The sequence below is a fragment of the Arvicanthis niloticus genome, chromosome 7 (genome assembly GCF_011762505.2).
Source record: "Arvicanthis niloticus isolate mArvNil1 chromosome 7, mArvNil1.pat.X, whole genome shotgun sequence".
NCBI classification, from domain to species: domain Eukaryota; kingdom Metazoa; phylum Chordata; class Mammalia; order Rodentia; family Muridae; genus Arvicanthis; species Arvicanthis niloticus.
Window position 1 is genome coordinate 65,451,117 of NC_047664.1, and position 22,727 is coordinate 65,473,843.

A 22,727-nucleotide genomic window follows, 5' to 3' on the forward strand; every position below is an offset into this window, starting at 1 on the left:
CCAACAAAGGCCAGCTTGTATCAGTACTGTATGGGGTTTTCTTCCCAGGCCTGGCCGGCTTTAGTTAATTCTCAGTACTCTGAGTGCTCTCTGTGTCCAGGTGTTTGGCCAAGAGCCTGCTGAGCAGATTACAAAATATGTGAAGGGAAAAAGGAAGAAGCAGTGTGGAGATGGGGAAGGTGGGGATGATGGAAGCCAACCTCAAATGACGAAAGCCATTTTCTAGTCTGTTTCCAAATTATATTTGTATTTTCAACCAGTCAGGGAAGCTGAGACAGAATGGGGCAGAAATGGCATTCCTAGAGGACATCAGGCGAGCCAGAGGGCTTCATAGATAATGGGGGAGAGAGCAGAAACCAGAGACGCCAGACAAGTGACCCCTGGGCCAGTCTCATAGCTGTGGCCAATCACCGCAATGAGGAAGCAGCCTATCAGTCGTTCCAATACCATCTCCAGTTTACCCCACACTGGGATGCATTCCGAAGTGTGGGTTTCCTGCACAGCCAGAGAATGGGAAGGAGACCCCTCCCACACACACAGGGTTTTTCTAAGTACTAACATTCCAATCACAGTGTCCAAGAATACTTATTTAGATAGGTTAAGTGACTGAAATGCCCAGTCAGTCATCTCTCTGAAGAGATACCCTAGGTACGTAGATATATAAAAAGGAGTATGCAAGTCAAACACCTACTTTATAACATAAATCATATTTTAAAACAATTCTTTGATACATACCATCTTTTCATTTAGTGAAGAAGGCGGCAAATTTGCACACTAATGAGATAAATGTCTGAGTTTACTTTTACATGAAGAATTAAATCTCAGCTGAATATCTGATGGACAAAGGATACCTTCAACACTTTCCAGAATTTGCTAGCTACTTTGATTTTCATCATCATTGTTACTGATAATTCCAATTTGCATGAATATATAGTACATTTAGTCATTTCAGAAGTTGTCAGAGAAAAAAGAAAGAAAAAGAAATTGTTGTTAGAATTTCTGTCCCAATTTCAAGGCAAAGTTCATTTGTTTTTCTTTCTTTCTTTCTTTCTTTCTTTCTTTCTTTCTTTCTTTCTTTTTTTTTTTTTCTGAAACTTGGGTCAGCAACTCAAACAGCAATTCTTAAAACAAAGAATTCTAACTCTATATCCCAAAGAGACACTAACTAAATTCATACACGCCAAGGAATGACTAATGCCCCTCCCAAAATTACACCACCGTGCTTCTGCAGAGCAGAACCCTCCATATGTACAGTAGAAACGCAGTGATCTGTAACATACAACAGTCTGCATGAGCCTGGGTGTCTGGAGCACATCCCTCAGCAACATGGGGCAGCAGCATGTATGAGGGAAAGTGTTTGTGCTGAGTTTAGAACCAGAGCAGTAGAGAAGCCTCCGAATCCAGGACGACCTCTGCCAGAAACTCCTCAGCGCCACTGCACATTTTATTTTAAATTAATTTTTGGTCAGTGTACATTTATTTGCTTTACCATTGTCATAATCTTCATGGCATTCAGTGTGGAACCCCTTATGGGGTCACTACCCTTAGCTGAAGGAGCTGTGAACCAGTAGGACACGCCCCACCCACCACCACCACCACCATCCCCCACCCCGTGGTGTACTTTATAGTTAAAGTATAGTCAAAATCAATTACCTACACTATAAACAGGGACTTAAAGCAAATTCTGCAAAATGAAATGACTCTCAAATATTTCTGAGTGTCTTTGGAGACAGATAAAGCCGCAGAGCCTCTACAACTGTGCCCTGCTCTCAGGGCCAGGACTGAGAGAACAAGAGAGCCCCTGTGGGCCCTGGAGAACAGGAGTTAGAATATCAATGTGCTTAAATGTGGTAGAGTGAGTAAGTAAGTAGCTGCTGGAGCCCCACCCTCTGCACTGAGTGGCTGAGATGAGGGCGGGGCTAAGGAGCACCCTACCTTCAGAATCCTCCCATGTGGGTAACAGAATCCCACCCCAGTGCATACAGTCCCTCACCTACCATTACTGTGTCAAAACCTCTCAGAGGTTATGGAATTCATGAGCACCAAAGTCTGACTTGGCCAAAAAAAGCCCACTTTGGCATCAGTGGAAGCCTAGACTGACTCCTCAGTAAACCGTGTGGGACCCAGCAATGTCCGGATCTGAACCACTGACTCACAGCTGCACCCCTGGTCACTACGCCAAACACCACCTGCAATGAGAAGTGCATAGCAACTGCCAGTCGTTACTCAGAAGTGATGCTTTGAGCCCAGTCTCTCTGCAGCCTGTGTTTCCTTCGAGAAGTACCACAGGGGTTGAAAGGGAAGCACCAAGGACCCAGGAAGGATGAGCACTTAACAGTAGACCTATGCAGGAAACATGGTGAGCCTGGCTGAACCAAAGGGAACAAACACTGTACAGAAGCGAAGCTGGGAACAAAGCAGAGTCAGTCCAAAACCAGGTTGCTCCACGATCAAAGGACCAAAACTACAGTGACGTTAATATTTAAAAAGTTAAAAAAAAAAAATAATCTAAATATTTACCATCCCCAGTTTCTATTTAAACCAAGATGGAGGGAAATTTTTAGAGTCTAGGAAAGTCCCTAGCAGTCTCTACCACTGAAGGTCATATCTTAACACCACAGGACGCCTTGACCAAATAAACCCTTTAAGGAGACAGAGAGGCTACAGACAACAGCTGTTGACCCTGCCCCTAGCTACTCCTCAGGAAGGGATTAGCGAGGATCCCAAGGCATCTGGAGAGGTCGATTGCTAAAGTTCTGGCCTCCTTGGCAATCTTCCAGCCTACCTCAAACAATGGCTAGCATTCAGGAGCCCACAGAGGCAGATCAAACCAGGCCTGAAAATGGGGCATGGTCGACTTACCACACTTCTGCTCTGGCACACAGGGCAGGAAGCAATCAACCATGCCTCTGAGACAGAGCCGGTAAGGAGTCCCAGAGGCACCCCAAGAGGCAGGGCACACCAGTGAAGTCATGCCAAAAGTCAATGCTCGAATGGCCTCAGGGCCAGGGAGGGCACCTCTCTTTCTTCCTGTTCTCTTCCCCTCTTCCCCATCCCAAGCCTGTGACCTGCCCATCTATCTTTATCTGTTTTCAGGAGCACAGGAGGATATATTAAATCTTTAGTTCTTGGGAGCCCCTTCTGTCTTCTAGGACAGGGCTGGGAGGCTGGAGAACAGGTGCAGGGAGAATTTTACTGTGAACCTATCTGGACACTTCAAATCATATAGGAGGGGGAGTGAGTTAATTTCTGACACATGTCTTTTAAAAGAATAGGTGGTTTGGGACCATAGACGTGGCTCCGTGGTTAAGAATACCTGCTGCTCTTTCAGAAGTTTTGTCCCCAACAACCACATGGCAGCTCACAACCATCTGTAACTCCAGTTCCAGGAGATGCAATGCCCTTCATGAACACCGAAAACACATAGTGTTGGGGGCCGACTTTTAGCAGAAAGCGGCTATCAGCTTTGCAGCCATCTTGAGCCATATACCCTGACATGAGATTTAAATTACAATAGCCTACAACAGCTGAGAACACTCTGATAATCTTGGTTTAGATACCTTGAGATTAAAGGTGTGTGAGATTAAAGGTGTGTAATTTAAGAGTATGATTTAGAAGTATAGAGATCAGAGTTAGAGACAAGACCTAAGGGCATGATTAAAGGTGTAACTTAGAGGCGTGGCTTAGAAGTAAGACATATAAAATGCAGAGGCAGACAGTAGGATTCAGACATTAGGGAGACTATAGAGAGAGATTCATACACATCAGACATTAGGTAGAATCTGCCGTCACCCTCGCTCTTGCTGAAGCCCGACCTGCAGACCAGAGAAGCAGCTTGGGCCGGGATACAGTGGCCGCCCAAACGTGGGTCGGCCCGGGCCTCAACATTTTGCCTGGGCTGCAACATTTATTTTGGCCGCCCCAACTTGGGGCTAGTGCGGTCCCCAACAACATAGTATAAATGCAGGTAGGCAGGCAAAACACTACTATACACATAAAAAAACAAAAACAAAAAAACAAACAAACAAACAAACAAACAAAAAAAAAACAGGTAGGCTAAACCTAGATCCACTAACCCCAAAGATGGCCTGTAGCCAGTCAGCACATGCCACCCAGCACCTCTCCAGCGACTCAGAGGCACCTCCCTCCAAGTGACCCCACTATGTATTATCCGCGCATACATGCATCTTCCTTCAGCGAAAAGATCATCTTCATAAGACGTTAGCTATGAGGAAATGATACCGTACTGACAGCATCCTTAAAAAAAAAAAATCTAAGCATCATAAAAACCTCCAATATTAACTGTGAAAAACAAAAGGTCATTCAGAAACACAACCATAATACATTTCTCCACAGCCATTACCAGGACAAAGAAAATGGAGGACTTTGTTGAACCTATTGACACCCATGCTTGTTTATGTGTTCACATTGGTCACAAACTACTGCACTGGGACCTTGTGCAATGGTTGCTACAGACATGGCTTGAGCCCTCCGTGATAATGGCCTGATATTTAAAACTCTTTTAGGAGGAGAGAAAAGAGGGAAGGGCAGGAAAGGCAGAAAAGTGTAATCATACACATTGGCTAGAAACAGTCTGTAAGATATGAATGTTCCGACCCAATTACCAGTAATGTTGAATGCGCTTCCACATTTGAAACTGGATCTGACTCCGTAGCAGCAAGGAGTTAGCCAGAACGATGACCTATATCCTCATCTCATAAATAAATCACAGTCTTCCATGCATCGCTGTGGTAATGATAGAAAGGGACATTCTGTCCCCTCCCCCACCCAGCCACCACACCAGAACACCCCACAGAGACCACACCGATCAACTGAACCAAACACAAATCAGGAACAGAAGTAAAAGTAATCCCTCAACTTAAGTCAACACTTCTGAGTGCCAAGTGGAGGGTCACAGCTTTCCGGGACACAATGAGGACACCCTGAAAAGTCACAGCTTCTGGGAACACAATGGGGATACCCTGAACCCCAGCAACATACAGCTTGTGACAGCAGGGACATTCCTTGAGAAGGGTTCCGGGGTCACCCATGGAGCACCCACTTCCACTGTAACTTGACAGGTAGTTTTGTTTAGAACTTATTTGGGCCTGGTGTAATTAGGCTCCACTTGCCAAATGCCAGCCATTCCCGAAGACATAAATGAGCAGGTTGTGTTCGAAGCTGAACAACTGCAAACCCTGAAAGACAGCAGTGCAAAGGATGCTCTGGGTTCATCTACACCAACAGAGAGTTCCAGTCTACTGGATGCAAAAGAGGGCTACAAATAGCAGTACACTCCTAGGCCAGCTTTGGGAGTTGGCCTTCAACTTGATGGTCACAGGACTCCAGCTCTCTACAACTCGCCAGGTTCCTACAGGGACACTAAATCCAAGCTTATGCAACCTCACCAATGGCGACTGCCCACTTTTCAGAAGGCTGCGATCCTTACGGATCTGTTCGTAGTCCTCTCAAGAAGCCAGGCGAGACTACGCTGGAAATTACTTAAGCCACGGAAGGAAGGCCAAATAGTGTGAGCCAGAAGAAAACACTCAAACAGGAAGCAGAAGACAGGCCCAGATGGCCTGTTTCCTCAGGAGGGAAGCATTGGGTATTCCTGAACAAAATCAGTGACTCCCCTGAGACTGGCGGCGGGGAACTGATAGACAGGACCAAGCCTTGGGGAGCTGGATCCCTGGCTTCTGTGTTCAACGCCCCTGCCAGGGTTGGGAGGTCAGCCAAATCTTTCCAGCAAGCACAGAATACAGCAGAATCTAGACACACAGGGAAGTAAGGGTCAGGAGCAGGGCAAAAGCTTCACATCAGTGGAAAGAGGGAGCTTTGAGCCCCAGGGCAGTACTAGTGGTTGTCATCTCCTTGCTCTAAGCCTCTAAGGTGCTGAGATTCTTTGCCATCAACGGCTAAGAGTAACTCCACTTCAGCGACAACTTCAGTATTTTTACTTGCATTGATCTTCTTTAATTCCCACAACTCTGAGATAGATGTTATTACTGAGTGTGTACGCACGCTGTGCAAGTGTATGAGCACGTGGGTGTGCATGTCTGTGGAAGCCAGAGATCAAGATCAGGTGTCTTCTCCAATTGCTCTCCACCTTATCTTTTGGGACAGGATCTCTCACTGAACTGAAGCTCATTAACTTGGCTAGAATGGCCAGCCAGCCTGCCCTGGGGGATGCCTGTTTCCACCTTCGCACGCACACACATACATACAGACACAATGGGACCACAGTTATGTGTCACCTGGCTGTTTTTTATGTAGGTGGGCACTAGTTATCCACAATCAGGTCTTTGTACTTATTTAGTGAAGACTTTACACACTGAACCTAATTTTTTTTTTTTTTTTTGGTTGGTTGTTTGACTGATTGGTGTTTGTTTTGTTCTGCAGTAGTAAGCAAAGGACCTAGGGACTTACAGATATTATCCTGCCAACAGATACCAGCCAATAGATGCTAGAATTAAACCCATCTTAGAAAGGAAACTAATAAAGAAGCAGCATTGAGACATCCCTCTGGGGTATGGCTGGGTAGAGACTTGAACCCAGGATCACCACAGGAGGGACAGAGATTCTGAGCCAAAGGTGCTCCCCAGCAAGGCAAGGAGGGGAAGTATTCAGATTGGTTCCAGGCTATGAGAGCCCAGGGCAAGCTGATAAAAGTCTATGTACCTCAGTTTCCTCGTCCATAAAATGTGGACAAGGGTTGAAATGTTTTTAAGTATTCTATGAGATGAATTTGGCTTTATCTCAGTGTGTGTTCAGTGTTAGTGATATGACTATTAGCAGCAGTTACCAATGTATAAAAGCTAGACACACAGAAAGACAATGAACCCCAGGGATTAGAAGGAACACGGTTCCATGTGAGGTACAGAAAACACGAGTCCTCCATATGAGGAAGCAGCAGCCATGGGCTTCCCATGCACTTTGCAGGCAAAGTAGATTCATAATTAGCAGTGCAGAGCCAAGAGCCAAGGTAGCCAGTCAGAGCCACAGAGCTCAGAGCGACGGAGCACAGAGCCACAGCGCAGCCAGGGCAGTCAGGCTCCCACATTTCTCACATCACATTCACACACAGCCCAGGCTTCTCTTCCTTCCAGGAACAGGAAGGGGAAAATGATTCAACAGAAAACTACAAAAGTCCTGAACAGAGGGCATTCCGATTAGTCACAGGTTCAGTCAGGCAGTGTTCCCACACGCCAGGCACGTGGGTCTGGCTGGCTTCTGAGAACCTGGGAACCGGGAAACGAAGGGGGAACAGCCAGGAAGCCTCAAGCTCCTGAGCCCACTGAAGTCATCTGATGTGAAATCCCCTGGATGACCTCTGGAGAAAGCCAAGGAAAGGGGGGCCAAGAGGAAAATCGAAGATCAAATGGGAAAAGAATTCTGGAAAGATGAAACGGGGCCATCAGGAAAACCCAGGATGAAGGAAAACGAGTATGAAGGTCATTAGCATGGCGCCCATATGGGATCTCTGAAAACCTAGCGCAGGATTTTAATATCAGAACACAGAAACTGAGACAGGAGGATTATGAGTTCCAGGGCAGCCTGAGCTACAAAGCCAAAATTTAAAAAATAAATAAGTATGCAACAACTTATACATAGAAAAAATACTATAATCGTCACACATTGATATGTGTCTGTACCGTTACTCTACTATAGGTTATCTATAATCGAGATATTAACACATTATTCTGCCTTGACAATAATCCAGGGATTATTTTAAACCCCATTTTACAGACAGTAAAATAATTTGCCCCAGGTTGCACATCTAGCAAGTTGTGAGGCAGTAGGCGCCGTGGCCTGATGCTCTGCTGTCTCTGGGCATTCACTAAAATTCCAGAGCGCAATTATCCAGAGTTCTTCCAGCTGTGGGCAATAAAATGCACAGAGTTAAGCCTTGAATAGAGGAGAAGAAAAGTAGCTCCTGAAAGCTACCCTCTGACCTTCACGTCTACACTGTGACATGTGAACACCCAAGTCCATGCACATGCATAAGAACGCACACATATAATAAATAAAAGTTCTAAATATAAAAACAAGCCGGGAAGTGGTGGCGCACACCTTTAATCCCAGCGCTTGGGAGGCAGAGGCAGGCGGATTTCTGAGTTCGAGGCCAGCCTGGTCTACAGAGTGAGTTCCAGGACAGCCAGGGCTACACAGAGAAACCCTGTCTCAGAAAAACAAAAATAAATAAATAAATAAATAAATAAACAAAAACAGTCATTTATTCATAGAAAAAAGTAAGGTGTCAAACAACACTTGCTCGATTTAGTTAATATTCACTTCCGATTAGTAGAAGGTTGACATAGGTTTTTCTTCTTCTCTATTTCTTTACATTTTCTTAAAACATATGTTAGTAATGATCAGACGAGCTGAAGTCTTCACAACAAATGAGGAAATCAGTAAGGGGTCTTCGTTACTATTAGCTCAAACACAAACCTGTTGTCACCATAGATGGAAATAGTTGAAAATTGGCATTTTTCACATGGTCCAACCTAACAGTAGTATTCATTTTGCTGAAGTAAACCAGAATATAGGACTAGAATCCCTCACTATGGGGACTGCCCAAAGCTACCACCCACAGTGACACCCCAGGTATTTCTATAGGCTGGAGGCAGAAACAATCCTATAAGACCTTTGAGCCAGACCACAGGAATCAAAGGTCAAAGAAACCAAATGGTGTACCTTCCACATTTATATTCAATAAAGCGGAGTGCAAGGATCTGAACAGTAGGGCAATGGCCCGACAACTTTCACTTTCCTGTTATTTTGTAAATGTCTTTGCGTTTTTTCTCTAAGTAGAATACAAGTGCGGTGACAGAGATGACTCCAGGCGTGTTTTAATGTTGGCTCCAATGGCTTCCCAGAGAGATTCAACTATTTCATTTTCCTAACCCCCACTGGGTGTCCTAGGTAGGCTTCAATTAAATTCTGACCCTATCAGCATGGAGTTAAGGCCAGCCTCAAAGAACACTCTTGGCTACAAATTTCAGTGTTTCTACAACGTCCCCTCAGTTTCAATAATTTACTGGAGTGTCTTACAGAACTCAAAAAGCTGTCTTCTGTGCCCACGGGTTCATTATGAAGGATATAATAAACCAGGACGGCCAAATGGAAGGGAAGGCAAAGGCGGACAGCTTCCACACCCCCTCCAGGGGTACCACCTGCCAGCACAGTCCTGGGTTCATCCACAGAAGCCTCCTCTAATGCCCTGATACAGAGCTTTCAAGAAGCCTGACTGACTCAATCATTGGCTGATGTCCACTGAACCCTAGAGATCAAGGAAAGGACAGAAGGTTCCAGCCCTTCCACCACATGGCCGGTTCTCCCATCACCAGCTCCATGCTGAAGCAATGTAAGGCCTCCCTTACAGTCACCTCACTAATGAAATGTCAAGTGTGGTCAAAGGGTCTCTGTATGCACAAGAGAGACTCATACATCTACACTCCCTATTACAGGTTAGTAAATTCATCGGGTTTTAAAAGACATCTGCACCCGAGGTAGAAGGCATAGACCAATCACACTGACCAATGTCCAGAACTTTACTCAATAATATTTCCAGGTACGGCACTGTCTCGCATGTACCTCAGCATGGATAAAACCAATCCTCCTGTCATTCTGTCCATCCCTCCCTCAAGTCCTCTCCCACTCCATCCCAGACATGGAGTGTACCTGTGTAAGGACTGTTGACATAGTACACAGACACCAAACATATGTCAGATCGTTCTCACACTGCCCTTCTCTCAGATCTGTCCAGGGACAGTATAAGGCACTGAGGAGCAGAGAAACAGATCTGCAGGAAGTGACAGAGATGGAGCCCTTGGCCAAGCTGGGGCTTTAATTCACCCCATACTGACTTTTGTAGACACTGCTCTAAAGGTGACAGCACTCCAACCAAGAAGGAGCTGCAAACAATGTGCTCTTGAAGAACAGCAGGGCTGAGAAATGCAAATGGCCAGTGGGCTTCCAAAAATAAATCCTGTATGCGAGCTGGTTTGTAGGATTTCGGAGGCGTGACTAACCGGAGACAAGTGGGTACCATGACTGCTCCTTGATGCTCATATGGCCCACAGCACTGACTTCACCATTCTCGTTCTCTGAATTCCTGAAACTTAAAAATTCTTCCTATCCGCATATCATATAAAATCTACTATATTATATAGACTATATTTGTCTCCCTTACAAGGGATGGTATTATTTTTGATCCTGCAGATGACTCGGAGACATATAAAAAAAAAAAAAAAACAAAATAAGCATTATTTTGCACTAGGGCTCCCTTGAGCTCTCCTTCCTACCTCCACCCTACAAAGATACAAGAAAAACACCCCAGCACTTCACTGACAGTTCAGAGCTTGCTACAAACTCCAGTCCTAATCATACCAGTGTCTGGGGCTCTTTCACCCCAGGGCAAGCTCCAGGACTCCTCGGGTCCAATACCCTCCACTCCCCAGCCTGAGCTCCCTAACATTGCACAATAAAGTCGTTCAAGAGCTCAGGAGCCTCACCTCAGTCTCCCCTGTGGAGCTTCCCACCATGTAACCTTCACTGAGAAACTCTGCTCCACCGGAGGTACAATGACTTTCGTTCCCAGCTCCAGTACCATCGCCCAGGCTGGTCCATGGGGTTGGTATGTACAGTTCCCTTTGTGGATCACTTCAGTGCCCAGTTTCAGGCTGTAGAGCTCTTTCTGTCCTTCTGTGATCCCACACAACCCTTAGTCTGTGGTTCTGATTACACCAAAACCCTTTTTCCATTATGCCACAAGGACTCCCATTCATGGCTTATCTACACTTCTCCATCCTAAGTTTCACAGAACAAAAACTAAATTAGGTGTGCACACGTTACTCACACACAGTAGCTACCCGGCAATGTCTCAAATAAGACAAACCCATGTTTTAATTAACTGTGTGCTGTGTGCAAAATTATCTGCAAGTTTTAGCTGTAACAACTATTAGACACCTTCTTGGCAAATACAGCTGTGAAATATTTCTCCTGCAAAGCCCAACTTCCCTGCTCAATCCCCCAACTTTAGGCACCGCCGGAGGCCTTGGCTTTTGTCCTGGTGGCTGTTCTGTATTTTGCCTTTAGCAGAGGCAAGAAGGTGGAAGATCAGGGAAGCAATGCGAGAGTTCAGGCCATGCTAGCATAGACCACATACGTGCAAAAGAAAATGAAAGGATGTAATGTCTGTGGCTAGCCACCTGTCACCTCACCAACGCCAGGAAATCACAGCTGCTTCTTTCTATACTGTGGATAATTCCCATGACTGTGGCTGGACTTCCAGCTCTGGAGGGCCATCAACAGTGGAAAATGATCCTCCCACCACCCCACACTCCTTACACTATGAGACAGAAAGTACAGGGCGTGCTTCAAACTTCCACCCCTTAGAGGGATCCCAGAAAGCTACATTATGGTTGGGTGTATGCACAGTGGAGGTGTCTTGGCATGTCATCAGAACTGAAAGGAATTCTTCCTTTCCGGCTCTGTGTGGCATGTGACATATAGATGCTTTGTAAAGTTTCCACCACTCAGACTAATTTAACCAGCTGGCTAAGAAAGGTTGTCTAACTGGTGTCTTTTGGTGAATTAAAAGCATTTTTTTCCTTATATCTCTAACATACCAAAAGTTTAGAAAACATAACTTGTTTTGAGAGAAGAGGATGTCTCACTATATAGCCCTGGCTGGCCTAGAGCTCACTATGTAGAGCAGGCTAGCCTAGAACCACCTTTGTCTCCTGGTGAACATAACTTTGGCAAAACAGAGAAAATGTTTCTAAGTCCAATCACATGTTCATTTCCCACAGATAATGGCACATCTGTAATTCCAGAACTCGTGAGCCTAAGGCAGGAGGACTACAAATTTGCAATTTGTTTTATGAGTATGAGGACCTCACTTGCCTGTATACATGTATGTCATCTGCATGCCTAATCTTGTGGAAGCCAGGAGAGTCCCTGGAACTGGAGTTAGAGACCCACTTCGAACCACAGTGTGAGTGCTAGGAACTGAACCTGGATCCTCTGCAAAAGCAGTAAGTGCTCTCAGCTCTCAGCGCAGTGAGCCAGCTTTCCTGCCTGATCAGACTTCAGAGTGAGTTCAAGGCCATCATAAGCCACATAATGAGACCCTGTCTCTAAGAAGGGGTGGGGGAGGCAATATTCAGAGACTACTTTGGTTAAGTAACAATTTTTGACTAGCAACAAAAATCTACTTTCACTTGCTAAGATGCCTTGGTTTTCTCTTTAAGTAGATGGAGCAAGAATGAAAAGCAGACAATTAAATATAAAACTTTCCTCGGACTGATGATAAGGAAGAGCACACATCATCACACCGTACACGGAACGTTTGGGGACCAGGAACATCCACCCAGCATTGGCCTCCCCTCCTCTGTGATGAACAAGAAATCCCGCTTCTCGCTTCTCATCCTAATTACTCCCCGTGTTAAGTCTCAGTTCCCTCCATGCCACAGAACAGACCACAGGGACCTGCTCCTCCCAGTGACTGCAAAAGTTAAGTCTGCTCAAATATTTAACACATCTCATCTACTCAGCCGCCACACAGTTCTAGTTAATAGGAAACATACAGTGGAAGCAAGTGCATATAACTGAGGGTCGAATGCCATGGAAGAGATACAGTGCACCTGACCTGTATGCAGGTCATCTCAGGGTCACAGTCTGAGAGAAGTCACAGGAAAGGTTTCCTGAACTATTATCCCTGATCTCAGCCGGAAGCATGCATACAAGGCAGGATAGGCTAGCCCAAGAGGGAACACAAATGAAGAGGGGTAAGCCCACTTCTCCCATCCCCCACCCTCTCCTGCTCACTTCCGACTCTCAGTCAACAACAACAGGAAAGGTGACAGAAAAGCAAAGTCTCTCTCTATTCTCATCTCAAGCCCGTTGTATATTATCTTAGCTGGTCCAGGGTGGGGCTGACCACCTGGGCCATGACCAGCCTCCAGATGGACACCCAGGTTTGAGAAGCATTGCCGCAGCTTGGCGTTCTGTTGTATTAGCCCATTTCAGCCGCCAAGACCACAACTAGGCTGGGTCACTTTAAAGAAGTTTACTTAGTTCACACTTCTACAAGCTCCAGAGATCCTATCTAGTGGTGGTCTTTTGGCTGGCAGTCTCAGGGTAGTTCAGAGACTCACATGGTGAAATAGGGACCATGCACACAAGTGAGACACATAGACAGAGAGACATGTTTCTACTCTGATCCCTTACTCTATGATGCTATGAGGATTCAACCATGAGGATGCTGCACTAATGGCTATATCAGAAGTTAATCAGCTCTTAAACCATTAAGTTTCCAGCCTCCTAAGCCCTTGTGTAAATAAACACACCATATCCAAACCGTCACACACACACCCCTCTTCCACAACCACTGGTCCCTTTACCCAGCTAATAATGTCTATAGCTGTGCAGTGGAAATTTAAGCCTTATTTGCTCCAGAAAGCTTGCCCCACCTGGCCTGGATTCTCGATTCTCCACACACCCCACCCCAACCCCAGCCCCAGGTTAGATACTCTGGTCCTGTGCCTCCCTTTGCTTACTAGGGTGCTAAGACAGCTCCGTGGGGCAAGGGTTCTATATACCCTGTTCACATCACTTCATCTTCTGTGCCTTGTATGTTGTCGGGTGCCTTGTTAATATTTAGTTTTCCCCTGGTCTCCTTGTTGCTGGCATCCTCTCTCCACCAATCAAAGGAATCTATTGCTATTTTTGACTGTGTTGAGACTTAATTCTGAGATCCAGGTTTGTGGCATATAGAGGTGGGGCCTTTGAGAGGCAATTGGGATTCGATGAGGTAATAAAGGTGAGGTCCCATCGTGGCAATTAGCAACTTTATAAAGCAGAGAAAGAGAGCCACATCGGCATGCATGCTCCGGCTTGCCATGATGTCCTCTACTATGGTGTGATGCAGTGGAGGTCCTCTCCGGATGCCACACAGACGTCAGCGTGCTCATGGACTTCTCAGCCTCCCAAACCAAGAGCCAAATGTACTTCTAGTCTTTTATCAACTACCCAGTGGCAAGCATTTTGTTATAGCAACAGGAAGGAGACTAAGATGCTCATGAAATAAGTGGTTTTAAATACTTCATGTGTTGTGACATATAAAATATGATACGAACACAACTGGCATTGGCTGGCAGAATACAACTGACTGTGCCTTTTGAAAAGACATTCATGAATAGATTTGGAGTTTAAAAACCTTTACCCTGAAAATGTTCACTAATACTTCCTCTCATGTCTCAGTCTCCCACCCCTCCATCTCCTTGTTGCTGGCATCCTCTCTCCAAGTCTAGTTTGCCACCTTTGAAGGTAAACAAATCCCATTGATAGACAATAGTCTATCATCAATCCAAAGAAAGGTAGAAGAGACTCAGTGCTAAGATCTGAGAGTGAATGTTCCAAAGAGTAACTTTCCACCCTAATATAAAGAATAAGGAGGTGGGGGCAGAGAGATGCCTTAATTGAACCTGAGGTCAGTCCCCAGGACCCTAGTTCACACTACATGTAACTCTAGGTCCAGGAGATCCAATGCATACACACACACACACACACACACACACACACAGTGGGGAGCAGGAAGGGAATGAATTCTGGTCTTTTTGCTTGCATTTTAAAAACCAATTCTTTTCCAGGGAACAAGATCCACACATGATGTCACCCTGATGGCTGCTAGGGATGAGCTGCCCATGACTCCTGCAGGCCACAGTACCATTTTGAGCTCAGTTTCCTCATATGCACAACAAAGGGACTAATAACAAGATGACCATCTCTAAAGGCATGTCACTGAGAACAAAAGTCACTCCCATAATAGCCATCACTTTTCTAAGGTCAGGTTCATCCCGAATCAAATTGCTGGGGAAGCAGGCCTTCCTCAGCATGGACACCAGGAGCAGGTGTGGACAGACCACACCAACCAGGCGCACGGACAGCTTCAGGTCCATGTCAATGCAAGGACACGCCAACAGAACAGGAGGATCCCAGAAGGTACAAAGGAGCGGTCTTCAATCTTGGTGGTACCAGCTCAGTTTCCCCTCTACTAAATAAACTCTGAGGACATCACCAGAGACTCTTCTAGCCCCTAAAACTATAGACCGCTTCCCGGTTTTGAAATTTGATTTCATCCAAATGTGTCCCTGCGAGTAAAGTAACCAATTAGATCTTCACTAACCAAAGCATATGGCATGATAACTATATCAAGTCCTAAGGAAATGCAGACTCATTTTTTGAGCCTACAACTACAGACTGGCTGGCAGCATTGATGAGTCCCCCCAAAGTTCTTCCAAAAAAAAAAAAAAAAAAAAAAAAAAGCATTGTTGTCTATCTTTATAAAGATAATGGCTTCCTTGCTTCCTTCTCTTTCCTTTTATACTGTGACTGCCAGTGGCTTTGCCTCTACCTCCCACGAGAACCCACATAGTTAAGCCCATTGCCCCTTATTCCCTCTCCCGTAGGGTGGAGACGCCGCCCAATCCTGCTTCCTCGAAGCCCCCTCTTGTCCCTTCCATCATTGGCATCGGAGCCCAGAGCTCCATGGTATAGGACAACAGGTGCTTGGCAATGGCAGAGAACTAGAAAGGATATTTCTGGAGTGGTTGGTTTGATTTGTTTTGCTTGTTTTCCTTAAACAAAGTTTCATGCCATAGCCCAGATTAACTTGGAACTCATTATGTAGCCCAAGCCGGCCTCGAACTAACAGCAATCCCATCTCGGCCGCCTAGTGCTGGGGTGACAGACTTAAGAGCAGTTTTGGAGTGGTTGGGATTTTTGTTTTGTCTCTTTTATGTGAAATGTTAATGCCTGGCTATGAGTGAACAACAGAGCAAACGTTTTGAGCATTCCTACACCGCCAACACTGGGCCAAGCATCCCATGCTTTGGCTCACATAATTGTGATAACAGCCACATGAAGCAGCTTGGCTACATTTTCTCCATGATCCAGGTAAGAGAAGTGGTTTAAAGGTTTGTTTTCTCTGTACAACGGGCACTTTTATTAGTGGTTGAAATGTTGTTATACCCAGGAGTTTGCAAACCAAGTAAGGAGGGAGTCTGGGGAGGGTTACTGGGAAGGACTGGCAACTAACACAGGAAATAGAACCCAGGCTGGGGAATTGTCTCTTTTTTGGAGATCCCAGACAGTGCCAAAGGAGGAAAGACAATAAGCTGGAGGCCTTGGGGTATTGCATGTGGCAATGGAAACTGGGTCTCCTGAGTTCAAGGAGGCTGGCCAGGAAGCCTCCAGATAAGATGACTGGCCCCAAGAACTCAGGTTGCCTGGGGCAGGTATCTCCAAAATGTTCCTTGTCAGATTCAATTTCTTTCTCTCACAAAGAGAGCCGTGTCACTAGCTGGCAGAGAAGAGAGCCAGCCTAACCTCTCTACTTACCCATCAAGGTTCCATTACATAGAGCACTGACCCATAGAGCTACCAAACAACAGAAACCCAGCCGCATCCAAGTGTCTTTACTGTCTTCGTGAGTATTTGGCTGTTTATTTGGCTGGGTTTTTTTGTTTGTTTGTTTGTTTGTTTGAAGTCTCTACTGGCTATTTGTCACTTTTCAAATCTCTGTAAGATTTTAAGATATATTTTTATGTTTAAGTATGTGAGTGTTTTGCCTGGTTGTATGTATGTATATGTATTATGTTCGTACCTGAGCCCATGGAAGACAAAAAATAAGGGCATCACGTGCCTGCATCTGGAGTTAGTTACAGATGGTTATGAGTTGCTATATGGGTGTTAGAAATCACATTCGGGCCAACCACTCTTAACCACTGAGCCTTAGCTCCAGCCCCTCTCTGCAGGATCCCTGCTACTTCTCCATGGGATAGTTTAGATTTGTATGGGATACTTATACTTGGCTCCTAAGAGATGTGGGAAAACATGGACAGATGAGTCAGGGAAGGGAAATGCAAGGCCATGAGTCCTTAACTGAAACCCTGGAGGCAGATGCCTGATTATGGAAAGGTAGCCAAGTTCACCCAACATGCAGTGTGTCATAGTCAGAAGTCAATCGTGCTGGGTGGCTGCAGCAAGGCACGTGGATATTCAACCTATGTGAGAGCAAACTGGAACTTGCTCTCCCACTGGGGCAGGCTGTGTGTTACCACCACCAGAGTATATCAAAAATCTTCATTTTTTTTTCCCAAAGCATTTTGCATTTGAGAAATGTCCAGAAAGGATTACAGCAATGTACAAATGCCTTGGATACTAGGGAGGGGCAAAGAAAAGCAACCTGATGAAGGATAGCAGAAAAATAAATAGCCAATCTTCCAAAACCCAAAGATGATAACATTAAAATAAGGTACCAACACCTGCCTCACAAATTAGCAGCTACGTTTTTATTTTTAGGAGAAAAATACTAGGAGCGAGCAGTGAGTACTTTAAACTCACTGTACTTTGGTAAGAGTACAAACCAGGAGTTATCAACGGCCTCACAGTGTGAACAGCACTGACCTCCAAGTTGCTTTTCCAGGAACCCATTTTCTACACAGGTAATCAACTATTAGACCAAGCCTTGTGGACAGAGGTGTTCACCGAAACAATGGAGATTCCAATCTCATTTTAAAACAGTCACTGACAAGTACATCCTCCTGGAAAGGAGGCACAGTGTGGTAAAACACGGTGAAGCATGTGATGGAACACTAAGACACCTTTCCAGTGCTTCAGAGAGGAAGACTGCATATGACAACGATAAAAGGGACCGGGGCCAATAAAACTGCACTGGGTTAGGATACTACCCAAGGTCAAGATGCATGGAGAAAGACCAGAATGGAATGCAAACTGAGGCAAGGCCTCTAGGGAAAAGAGCAAAGGTAACTCTCTCCCTCCTCCCACTCAAACTGTAGGAGGGACTTTTCAAAACTATCTAGACAGCTGCAGAGGGAGTCAAACCACTGTGACTCCTCATAAACATTTTAGAATGAAAAGAATTGTCTTTCCAAAGGAAAAGGAATAAATGGTTCAGAATGCACTTTAGAACTGAACAGATAGGACAGAAGGGCGAGGCCCAGGTAACTCTCAGTAACTTCCCACTTCTCAGAGGGTCCACATTCCCGGCCATTAACACAGGATCAGTCCTGTGGAATTACACAGGATCACAGAGTTAGTGATCTGAGTACAAACACCGATACCTGGCATCAGATAGGCAGTAATAAACACTGATTTCCACTTTCCCAAAAAAAAAAAAAAAAAAAAAAAAGGTGAAGAAGCCACACTGTACAATGCCAACTTTCAATTTTAGCCCTTCAGTCTTACACCAGATCTTTTTGTTGTTAGTTTCCTTTGTTTGTGGAGACAGGGTCTCTCAGTGTAGCCCTGGCTGCCTGAAACTCGCTCTATAGACCAGGCTGGTTTCAAATTCACAGAGATCTGCCTGCTTCTGCCTCCTGAGTGTTGGGATTGAAAGCATGCACCACCATGCTCAGCCTTCTTACACCAGATTTTTTTACTCTCATGGCTTAGCAGCCCCCAAACTTGGGCGGAACTCCTTGCTGTGTACAACATTTTGCATACATTAAGATTGTACAGTATTAAATCTAATTAAATGTGGCATATAAATGATACATACATATAATAATCCTGGAATAAAGACAAAAAAAATCACACAGATGTCATTTACATGTAAATAAAAGAAAATGAAACTTTAAAATCTTTACCAGTTTCTAAGACACAACCACCAAGATTACTGGACAACTCTTAAGAAACAGTGTCAACTAATGACAATTTGCTTTTGTTTCTTTTTCTTTTTTCTATCTATTCATTGTCTTTTGGCAGCGCTAGGAATTGAATCAAGGCATTCCTGAACAGGACAGCAGCAGGCAGGCAAGGTGAGTGTTCTGCCACTGAGTCCCCAAAGACCAGAAGCCACAGTGGGACAATGCCAAGGCTTGATTTTAGGCCTTCCAACTTAGACTAAATTGTTTTTAAATAACAGTCATTTTTTAATGTGTGTTGTTCTAAATGATATAATTAAAATGGCCCAACATGTAATAAGACTTCAACGTCAAAGCCAAACTACTTTTTAAAAAAGTAAAAAATTCAAGTCTTCTGTTTGAATCCCCTGGACTGTGGCTTCTCACATTCGAATCCAACTCCTCCCCAGAGTTTTCCTGTTTCTTTTCTGAAGAGCTAGAAAAAAATACACAGAGGAGATAAAGAAATGACAGTCACTGGTGACATTTTTCATTTCCTCTTTAAATTTGGAGTAAGCATGAAATTCCAAGCTCCAAACAGTATTTTTTTTTTTCAAAACACTGCACCCAATGTCTAGGAACTATGTGGACATTCAGCTAAGCAGCTGCCCAGCCAAAAGAGAACCCAGAATTCAATCAAACATATCTTCAACATCTAAATAAGGAATCTGAGGCTGGATGGACGCCCGGGGACTGTACATCCCTCCCAGCACCAGCCCTGGAACTGTTTTCCCATCTCTCTACTCAAGGGCTGTGCCACCGGAGAACTTAAGTACATAAATAAGGCTAGACCTGGAAAAGCATCTCTGCTGTTTGCACAGTAGGCTCTAGTGCCACTGTTTAGATGGCTTTAAAAAAAAAAGGAAGTGAAAGAGACTGCCACCCACCCGCTGTGAAGCTAGCTCTCTGTCCTTTCCCTACTCTATGGCTCAGATGACGACAGGCTCATGATGTGATATTTGGGCACCTTAGAACTATCTTACAATTTCAGTCAGGTTGCTGAGGTTGACTTATCCTCTATTTTCTCTGGGAAGCAGTGGGGGACAGTAGAAAGAAAATGAATTTAAAGTCAAGCAGGCTGTATCTCTCTCTCTCTCTCTCTCTCTCTCTCTCTCTCTCTCTCTTTCCCTTCCCCCTCTCCTTCTCTCTCCTTATCCAATGCTTATTGATATAATATCTACGTGGTGACAGACCTCAGTTGCTCTACAGAAAATAAACACATCTTGGGTCATGAGGAGTAAGTTTTAAAATACACATGAAGCGCCCAACTAAAGCACACAACAGGCTGTCTGTATGAGTTCCCATCTCCATCTTCCTACTTCTGGGCTTTGGGTCCAAAGAGATCGGATGCCAGCAGTTCCAGGCTCATCTCTTGATACAGGCCCCAAGCCTGCCAGCAAATTCGAACTTCCACCCTTTCCACCTTAGATACGTCATTCTTTTTAAGCATTAACATTCACTCAAAATAGCACGGCTAGGTAGGACTTTCTTCAGTCACATTGCAGGCCTGATACCGGATACTGTTCAGAAACCCGGCAAAACATAACCATACTCTTAGGAGTGGATTTCTCCTAATGATGTCTCATCACATGTCTCACTAAACTGTAACAATCTGGCTCCCAGGTTAAGGTTTTGTTGTTGTTGTTGTTCCAAACTTTGCAACAAGTGATACCCCATACTACCTGCAGCCTCCAGTCTACTTTGAACTATTTTGTACTTACAAGTCCCAGCAAAGAAACACAGGATGTACATGAAAATCTCCCATCCAGTAAAACTTGTCACTAGCTTCCCTTTCCCCTGGGTGGATGGCTGAAGGAAATGTGGGATCTGCTAATAAATACTCAAGAGATACATTGTCTATCTATCCTGTTCCCTTGTTAGCATGTTCTGATTCCTATGAAAAAGTAAAGGCCAAATGATCAGCCAGTCTCAAAGCTCTAAGTGACTAGGATGTCCTCAGAAGAGCGGTGCGTATATTTTACAGAGGAGACAGTCGCTGTTGGAAGCCTTCCAGATGCTTATTATTTGGGCCCACAGAGGAGCCACCCCTGAAGGCAAGCTTGGCAGAGCCTGCTGACGTAAGAATCAGCCTGTGGTAACCCCAAATGGCCAGGAAGGCTTAACTTTTTTTTTTTTTTTTAAGTACTGCTGCGAGGTGGCAATTAAGAGTGGGAAACAATTATTAAGAATCCCTGGTGTGTGTCTTATAAAAACAGGAGCACAAGGCAAAGGCTTCCTTAAGTAAAAGGTAGACCTCTTAAATTTCAGTTAGAAACTCCCGCTGATGGCTTGTAGTTGAAGACAACACTCAGCGTCTCAGCTGGTGGCTTCCACCCTGAACCACAGAGGTTCCTTTTGTGATGACAGGATTTGATACAAAGAAAAAGCAGTATACATTATAGGTGTCCCTTCCTCTTTCCTGGCCTAATTTATCCAGCATAGATGGGAAGGAGTGAGAAATTCCCGACTTACTAAAAGAATCCGTAACCACCTGCAAAGACTGGCACTTTCAAGGCATTAACATAATGAAAAGGAAAGAAGAAAATAAAGCGAGGAAGGAGGCTGTAAAACAGAAGCCGGTCCCGGGTATCAAGATCTTCGGGTGGTGAGGCCTTTGAGGACCAGGGCAGTAGAAAGGGGTCCACGGCTGGGGAGAAAGCGCCCCAGGAAACGACATCCTGAAGAGTCGGAGTGGGGGGTCCCGCCGTTCTTAGAAGCCGCAGGGGAGGGAAGGCGGGATCCGGGCAGGCGGGTAGGGAGGGACTCGAGCCGCGCTGCGCGCGCCGCACCCTGCCCGGGCCACCCCGGGACACCCAGATGTTCAGAGCCAGATCCGGTAGCAGAGCAGGGCGCGCTCAGCTCAGGGCGCGGCGGGGCTATGGGCTCTACCGGTCCCGACCCGTCGGGCCCCTGGCTCCCTTCCGTGCGCAGACCCAACTCACCCGGCGTCCCGACCCGGACCAAGCACTCACCCGGGGCCACCAGCGGGGAACTCACGGCGCCTCCCACGAACACCGAAGCAGCAAGCACAGCGGACCCCGGGAGTCCCCACGGAGCCATCGCCGCGTCCCTCTGTCCTCCTGGCCCCGGTCGCCGCGTCCCGGATCCAGGTGAACGGTGCAGTTCGAGAGCTCCCGGGTGGATTGAGTGCAGGACCTCGGCCCCCGCGAGCCTCTACCCGCTCAGCCTGGACCCGCCGAGACCCCGCCCATAGCGCAGAAGCCCCGCCCCTGCTCGCCGCGCCCCGGTTCCCTGAAGTCTAGACCCGCCTCCGCACGCATGACCCCGCCCCCGAGTCCAAGCCTCGCCTCTCCTGTCACTCCCCCCTTCCCCTCAAAATCCTTGGGTCGCGTCAGCCGCGCGCCTAAGCCTTGGCCCCACCCCAAGCCCCGCCCACCCAAAGTCTCCGCCTCCTCTGTTGGGCGGGCTAACCCTGCCCAGCGTTGTGGCGGGGCTGCGCGGGAGCCTCAGGCTGGGGCGGGTTACTCCTTCTCCAGGGTCCTGGGACTGTCAAACGTGGGAAAAGGAAGGCAGAGGTTAGGCCAGGAAGTCCGGGATGGAGAGCAGGCAGGGCCGGCAGTTTAAGAATGGCGCGATGGTTTTTTTTCTATTGGAATCTTTATCCAGTTAATTAACCTGGGTTTGTGGTCTAGGAAGGAATGCTACGTTCAATGTCATGTTTGGTTGCTTAAAACTTAAGACGAATAGATGAAAAACTTTTAATTGTTCCCATTCCATTCTGTCTAAGCTACTTCTGTTGAGGAACATATCCCCACACATTTCCAGGAATAACTTACAGGGCTTTTGTTTGATTGGTTGCTTGCTTGAGTTGGCTTGGGTTTTGTTTTAATCATCTTGCAAACACTCCCCTGGAACAGCTCTTCAAGTTGTCCAGTCATTTCTGTCTTCATGTCCTCACATCAGCTCTGTAAGGTGAGTATTATCCCCATTTCACCGGCCCGGAAGTGAGCCCACGATGTCTGGGCTACCTGGGCCACCATGCTCGATGTAATT

At 45.9% G+C, this 22,727-nt stretch overlaps 1 protein-coding gene across 1 annotated transcript in view; it reads right to left on the reverse strand.

The window, feature by feature from the left end:
• The window catches only part of Rell1 (RELT like 1), a 61,255-nt gene extending 39,321 nt beyond the window's left edge, over positions 1-21,934 (reverse strand). Inside the window, exon 1 of the mRNA XM_034508200.2 lies at positions 21,686-21,934. Within this exon, the coding sequence (XP_034364091.1) occupies positions 21,686-21,773 (88 nt within the window). The 5' untranslated portion in view covers positions 21,774-21,934. The remainder of the gene's footprint in view (positions 1-21,685) is intronic.
• Between the last annotated feature and the right edge of the window lie 793 nt (positions 21,935-22,727).